At 39.6% G+C, this 7,872-nt stretch overlaps 1 protein-coding gene across 2 annotated transcripts; it reads left to right on the plus strand.

The window, feature by feature from the left end:
* Positions 1-7,350, plus strand: rwdd3 (RWD domain containing 3). 2 transcript variants are annotated; one of them, XM_046033398.1, is made up of 5 exons: positions 1-126; positions 981-1,213; positions 1,494-1,715; positions 4,228-4,346; positions 4,498-7,350. In XM_046033398.1, the coding sequence occupies exons 1-5, from the start codon at positions 90-92 to the stop codon at positions 4,646-4,648; spliced, it is 762 nt and encodes a 253-aa protein (XP_045889354.1). In that variant the 5' UTR covers positions 1-89; the 3' UTR covers positions 4,649-7,350. The 2 variants fall into 2 exon arrangements, with proteins under 2 accessions (XP_045889354.1, XP_045889352.1); XM_046033396.1 differs by having other exon boundaries at positions 46-233.
* The last annotated feature ends 522 nt before the right edge of the window (positions 7,351-7,872 follow it).

Genomic DNA, 7,872 nt, shown 5'->3' on the forward strand with positions numbered 1-7,872 from the left:
AGAGAAACTACCCGGATGACAGGGAGGTTCGGACAAGTGTAGCAACAGCAACAACTAGGCGCTGAACTGAAATGTGACAGTAACGTTACATGTCGCTGGGTCAGAACTGTTTTGGAGACGCTAACGGTATGCTATTAATTCATGAACAATGTCCGAAGCTGCTGTTGAGGAAGTTTCCGTTTTGTCGTCCATTTACTGCGGAGAAGGAGAGTTCCTGCTCGTCCAGCAGTCCGGTGAGTTAGCGTTAGCTGCAGTCCACTGCAGACACCGGAGCAAATATAAGTTACAACAAACTGAGCATGTCAGCATATAACGTTACCACGAAGCCTTTGATAACAAGACGCGCAAAAGCGAGACTTTAGTGTTTATACAGCCAACTGCTCCAATATACTTTTCCAAGTACGAACATTAACAAATATATATTATTTATAATAAAGTAAAGCCTGTCCTGTTAAGAAAGCCAGTGGATCAAGACTGGTTCAGTCTGTCCACATCTGAAGCTTAATTACTTCATTGTTCCCCCAGTATTGAACTGTAAATGGCCGTGAGGATAAAATGTCCGTGCCATCTGATAATTATGGCTGCAACTAACGACTATAAAATGTCAAAATATGGTGAAAAATGTCGATCAGTGTTTCCTAGAGCTCAAGCTGACGTCCTCAAATGTCATGTTTTGTCCGCAAACCAAATATATTCAGCTTACTTTCATAGAGGAGTAAAGAAACCAGCAAATGTTGACTTTTAAGAAGTCGGAATCAGATAATTTTCAAACTATTTGGTGATTAATTTAATAGCTGACAACTATACAAATAGAGTAATCGTTTCAGCTCTACATCTGATACTGTGGCCTCAGAGTCAGCTATTTCTGACTAACTAACGTTGAGTATTGACAATAACAAATGTCATTCTTTGATTTGTCATTCAGTTATTAGTCCTCAAAAACCCAAATCAGTTGAACTCTCACTCTGTTTGCCTTCTAGCCCAGGATGGGCTTGTGGTCCAAATCAACAGCACTGTTGGAGGAGAAAGCGGACTGGACATCAGTCTGTTGTTCCATTTGCACCCCCGCTACCCTTCCTGTCCCCCCGACATCTCCGTCTCTTCCACTGCTCTTTCTAGGACTCAGTGTCACGACATCAGACAGAAGCTGCTGGATCAAGCTGCAGCCTCACCGCCAGAACCAATGGTTCATCAGCTAGTGGAGTGGTTACAGGTAAACAGTGAACTTACTGACCAACTAATGAGCCGTAACTTTGGACATTAAGCTGGTTACATATTGTACGAGAGGATTTTTACATTACAAGGAACTCTTCACCAAAAAAAACCTATTTGGTTTAAAACCCTGTAGCTCTGAATCTATTGGAGCTACCTCGGAGAAACATTAGCCACTACATCATCAGGCCGCACAAGTAAAACAATTAGAAAACACAAGGAGGACCTCAAAGAATAATAACAGTTAATGATGTACCAAATGTGTGCTGTGTTAACGTTAGTGTGTACAGATGAGAAATGAGTTCAGAAGAGGTGAGGAGGAGGTGAAAGAGAGAGAAAAAGAGGAGGAGTGGACTGCAGTGCTGTCGTTAGACCACATCCGATCTCGAAATCGTTACATCGGACTGCTGGAGTGCTGGACCCAGCAGCTGCAGCTCACTGGGAGATTATTACTGGGACCAAGTATACTGGTTATTCTGCAGGGAGCCAGACCCAACATCAAGGTATCAACACACATGTTTAGCACAGCATCACACAAAGACGGTAACTCTTTTTGTGTATGTCCTGTATGCAGTATTTTATTAAGGTACATACCGTATACTGGACTTTGTGGATGACCATGTCTTATTTTACAATGGAAAACAAACAGTAATTGTTAAAATCACATTTCCTAGAGATCTAAACTAAACTGCCTAAACTAGAAGAACAGCGCCCTCTGCCTGTGCTGGAAAGGAGGTTCCACACACAATAAAATAGGGCACCAGTCCATTAATCTTCAGATTATTATCTTCATTTATGATTGATTTAAAATAGGACTGAAATTAGTGGTAACTTCATTATTGATTAATCAATCAAGGTATCACGGTAGTTTATTTCTCAAAAATGAAAAAGTTTGTAGTCTCTTCAATACACAAATATGGTAACATAGAATAAAACAATATATACAGTTATTTATTTAAAGACATGTAAACACCCAGGAAATAATCCATGCTGTACATTTATTGAATGTGCATCTGTGAGAACAGCGATCTATGGTAGGGGAGGCAGACACGCTGACCAGCTAAAACCCATGGGCTCTGGCATCGGTCGCCAGTGCGTCTCTTAAGGTGTCGGGGAGTGAGATTAACTCACTGCACAGCCTCGCTGGCTCCGTTACACCAGCATGGCTCCTATCCCGGCTCTCAATCCTCTCCCTCTGGGCGAGCACCCGCTGTGCTGCAATAAGACTGGGTGGATTGTCTCAAGGTCCCCTCCTCTTTAATCCAAACCCCCCACAAAAGATGAAAAACAATACTGTAGCAGAGTTTGAAAGAGCTACAGGCTGTGGCATCTGCAGCCCTTGCCAAGTCATAGTTGATTTAAAGATTATTATGTTCATTGATCATCAGAAATCAGTTAAAATGCCCATCACAGTTCCCTAGAGGCAGTGGATGTCATCAAAGTGTCCAAAAATATTCAATTTACAATATTAAGACAAGGAAAAGAAGCAATTGTTCACATTTGAAAAGCTTAAACATGAGTAGGTTTGGATTTTTACATAAAAATATTACTGAAATGATTAATTGATTATCAAAATAGATATTGACTAACAAATTATTTGACTAATCATTACAGCTTAGATATAAACTACGATGCAGAGGCTAAAGGGTTCAGTATGCTGTAATCTAAGTCAATTTGTGACAGCGCCCTGTCGATTTAATCGTCCTTAATCAAAGGAGGAAGTCAGGTGATAGAGTGAAAGTCTGCGTTGGGAGGAGGTCGTAGTGGATGGATGGGACAACAAAGCATCACTTTAACACCTGAGACTGCTGTTGGTTTCCTGTTTCTACCCGTCAATGTTGGTTTCTTTAAAAAGTGACCATGATTGTTCCCTAACCTTATCCATGTGTTTATTACTGTAACCATGACAACAAAGCTCCCCTAACCTTAATGAAGTTGACATTTTAACTCAAGCCATGATCTTTCCCTAACCAAGTAGTTTTTCTGCTTAAACCTAACCAGACCTTAAGCATAAGGTTTATCAGATCATAAAAAGTTCAAACTCTACTTTCTCACTTGTCACACATGTTGCTGCAAGCACTTTATTTGAATCATACTGAGGCCCTGGACATTGGTCTTGTACAGAGCCCAGCAGGTGATATGACAAAAGAACAAAACGTGGGCACAAACGACTTATTTGTTATAAGCACAAATGAACAGAGCATTAAACAGTAGTTGGCGTTTTCACATATGTTTATAGGTTATCAAAGATAACACAGCATTAAACCCAAGCTACTCATTAGGGTAGATTGTCCATGTTTTGAGAACTTTCACAGTGTATTACAAAAAAATGCTATACAGTTTGGCTCATCATGACTCGGGTGCTCTAACTGGAAAAAAAATAGCAACCTCTGATTGGTTTTGTTCGGTGACATAGAAACGTAATAATGTTTCTCAATAATGTTTGTAAAAAGTGAAAGGCACTGTTACTTTGCAGTTTGACTGTGAGTAAAAGGAGAAAAAAAGAGAACTGTGTGGGACAATGACCGTGTGGTATCTGTGTGTTTCTGTCACAGTACAGTCTCAATCTAAAAAGAAACTGCTGTAGCCACAACATGTTCTATTGAAATAATATTAAAATAAGCTCACTACAGTTGTAAAGGATCTTTTGACAGCCAATGTGGCTAATCAGACAGCTCAGACTGCTAGGCCCACTCAAACTGAACATCCAACAGCAGCTCATTTAACAGAAATTCTGTCTGATTTAAAATCTTTATTTGGCGTTCAAATCCAGCTTAATCCATACAGCGTCTGTTCAGCATTACTGATAGAAGCCAAAGCTAAGCAGAGTCAACTGTAATAAATGTTATAACCCTCAATATATATGACAGTGTAACTTCTTACTCTGGTTCTGATTGCTTCAGTAACTTCAGTGTTCATATTCTTAGGTTTTGGGGTCAGGTCATAAATGACTAATGCTATGTACTGTGTCTCCCTTTGTATTCTGATTTTACAACTGTGGTCATGTCTCTTCAGGAGTTTTGTCGCCTTTTAAAGACCGTGAAGGTGGATGTGGATTCTTCAGGCAAGAAATGCAAAGAGAGGATGATGAAGGTTCTCATTGAAACCCTTTCATCTTCCTCCTGTGGACACGGGTATGGATCACAGAGTCATGACTGATGTAGCAGAGAAATGGAATAATGCTGGGACTTCTAGATCCATATGATCAGTGTTGGATCAACCAGCAGTATTACTGCAGCTCTCACATGGTTTCTCTCTGTGTTTCTCTCTATGTCTTTCTATCAGTCTCCAGGGTTTTGTAGTGAAAAACTGCCAGTCATTACCCGAGCTGACCGCAGCCTTCCAGGAAATCAACATGACTGAGCTTTACCAGCAGATACTGCCATCATTAAGTGACTGGCAACACACAGGATACCACCGTGACCACAGAGACTAAACCTAGTTAGGAGGTGAAGAATCAGTCTGTGTCAGTGGGTCTCTGGCTGACGCAAAGAAACTGTTGTTGTGATGAGAGGTTTTGGTCCTGATGGATTGCAGCCCCCTTCCGGAGGGGAGTGTGTGAAACACTTTGTGTCCAGGGTGGGAGGGATCAGCCACAATCGCCCTCTCTGCAGAGCAAATGGTATGCTGGTTTAGAGCCACTGGTCCAGGTGAAACATGAGGCCCTTCAGGGGATGTTGATGTTCATGCAGCTCCAGTACAGCATGGGGGCATTGATTCAGCAAGATCCAGCATATTTTAAAATGCAGCAACGGGCCATCTACACATGCCACCTAGAGAGGGGGAGAGAGAGATGTAGTTCTATACAGTCTCAGTCAAAAAGCTATTTACTACTGCAGTTTTTTTATAGGCCTACATAATAACACACACCTCTCTGTGTCAAAGGTTACTGGCAATCACACCTTTCTTTTAGCTACCGGTAGAGAAGGTTAGTTGACAGTTGAAAATTAGCATGCTTGCTAGGTAGATAGGGACAGATTAAATGTCACTGCCAGTAACTAGCTAGCCACACACAAGCACATTTAGCACAACTGTCAAATCACGTTTTTCTTATCAAACTATTTGTAGGTACAGTACCCACCTACTTTAAACAAGTAGCAAAAACATTACATTATGGTCAATAAATGACAACAAATATTGATCTTTCATCTAGCTACCTTTTGAATAAATGCTACCTAGCCAACAGTAACACGAAATTGCCTTTCAAACGAGACTGCCTTCTTGGTCCTCGTTTCCCAGAGTTGCTTGGCCTATCAAAGTTAACATTTATCTGTGATCCTAAACTTATGAGATGTAATCTGTACCTCTGGTCTGACATGGCTTGTTTTTCTTGTAGAACAGGCTGAGCGCTGATCTTTGTCCACAATGTCTTGCAGTTTGTAGCTAGCTAGGTGCTCTATGCAGACCACGTTTTTCCAGCACCCTGTTTTTTGTGATGGGGTTTCACCAGACTCAAGTAAAACATTTCATGTAGAATTATATGGTTATAATTGCAGGATATTATACCTATTAGAAATGTAATTTTCAAGACTGTAATAATATTATTATGTTTCTGTTCATCAGCTATACCTTTAGCCTTTTTAGCAGCACTTATAATCTTTTTTTTCCAGTTTATCATCGTATAACATAAAAAAATATGGTCATGTCACTTGACTCCTGTCAACCAGAGACCACGTGGGGCTGCAATTAACATGGTTTTGAACCACAAAGTCACACTCACAGTCGATGACGGATATTCATTCATATGTAATTGTATTTATTTACACCCCCCCATCCTGTTTGAAGAGGGAATAACATCAGTTTCAGAAAAGTCAGAGGCTCTCTAAATGTTAATTCACTGTGACTTAATAATACAATGAATGAATTAAGTTTTATTATTGTGTCGTGTGTACGATTACACCCAGCCTCCATTGGCTTACAAGACACCAAAATTAATATACAAAAAATTACTAATGTACAGATTTGATTTCAAAGTGATATAAAACAATTAGATCATGGGATTGGGAATGTTTTATAATAGAATCTGAACAAAGCACTAGAAATTTGTCATAAATATACAGAATGAAGTATTCAGCACTAATTGCCAGGAGAAGAGCCTGGAAAATGTGCAACATATATCCAAATGCAACCCGTATTGGCAAAATGGAAGTGAATGCAAATGGCAACTTGCTCACAAAACATGCAAACAGTTCAATGCTGTTCAGGACTTGAAAAAGGACTGAAGCAACTCATTTGAGACCAAAGGGTGGCCTACTCCTCATTAGTCAGACTGGATACTCTGAACTGGGTTGTCTCCATGTGCAATGTCCCCTAGCCACTTAGGGGCATAACAGAGCCATTTTTACACTGTCACAGCAAAGACAAGACAAGACAGACACCTCCTTTTTCTCTGCTTTCTGTTGTTTTGTTAAGGCATCCAAGGAATAAAAAAGAAACAGAGTTAGAACTGCACATTTTGTATGGAGTGTATCAGTTGCAGAGAACTGTTTGAACTAATTATCTCTGTTGTAGTATTCTGTTTATTTTGACAGAATTTATAATTTATTCCCCTAAGTTCATGCATTTAACTACATTTTAAATATATGTTTTGATCTCATATTTGCAATATATGAATATATTAAATATTAGAAGGTATTCCCACTAAAACATATCCCTTAGCAAAGCGGAGGCAGGTGGAATGAAGCCTTGTTGCTGAAACCAGCAACCTATGCTAGCACCAGCCACTCAAAGAGTGTCCTTAAAGGTTCAGTGTGTAAGTTTTAGTGGCATGTAGTAGTGAGGACTGCGAATTGCATCCTGTAGCTCACTGTGCATTTATGTGCTCCTCGGATGGTCCCATTTCAAGAGTTCTGAAGTCGTTCTTCTGACATCAGTGTGTGTTCATGTGCTTTTAAGTTGGAATGTGAAATCAACATGGGCGCTACTTCAAAGATGTGTTGGATTAGCATTATCAGAGCATATAAACAACATGCAGACATATTGTTCACTCTGCATGGTCAGCAAACTAACAGTTAATACAAATTAAAAATATGTATATGCAATAAGTAATTTTGTACGAATCAAAGTTCTCTATTTCTGTACTTTATGTCCCATGTACACTTTATTTCTCTTTTTGCAATAAAGATTTAAGGGGTAAAATAAGATTCAGATTATTCTGACACCACAAGAAGGCACCATCAGTCACCGCTCATCCCTCCCTTTCCAAGCGCACAGGAGAAACTACGGTGGCCGACGCACTCTGTCGGCTCTTGTGCAAAATAATAAATTTGGTCGTCCATTTGTCTAAATTTCTCTTCTTTTCTTACTTATAATAAACCAGTACGTATTCAATGTAGTGACGAAATGTGCTCTGTATAGCAGTTTGTCCGTATAGGCTTATGTACAAACATGACGGCGTAACATGGCGATTTCCATGGAAGGGGACCCTCGGTTTATGTATATAGAAATCGCTCGTTCTAAGTAGAGCTTGACCGATATGAGATTTTATTTATATATTGTCCGATATTCTTTTTTTCCCCTTCTTTTCAGAAACACATAACATAAATAATGATTATCCCTTACATTTGTTGTGTTTTGAGACCTCACCAAGATAACAATGCTGAACAAAAGTAAAACAAAATATATTAAAGTTTTCAGAATCAGCTTTTATTGCCAGGTATT

This window comes from Micropterus dolomieu, linkage group LG20 (assembly GCF_021292245.1).
Source record: "Micropterus dolomieu isolate WLL.071019.BEF.003 ecotype Adirondacks linkage group LG20, ASM2129224v1, whole genome shotgun sequence".
In the NCBI taxonomy this organism is placed as follows: domain Eukaryota; kingdom Metazoa; phylum Chordata; class Actinopteri; order Centrarchiformes; family Centrarchidae; genus Micropterus; species Micropterus dolomieu.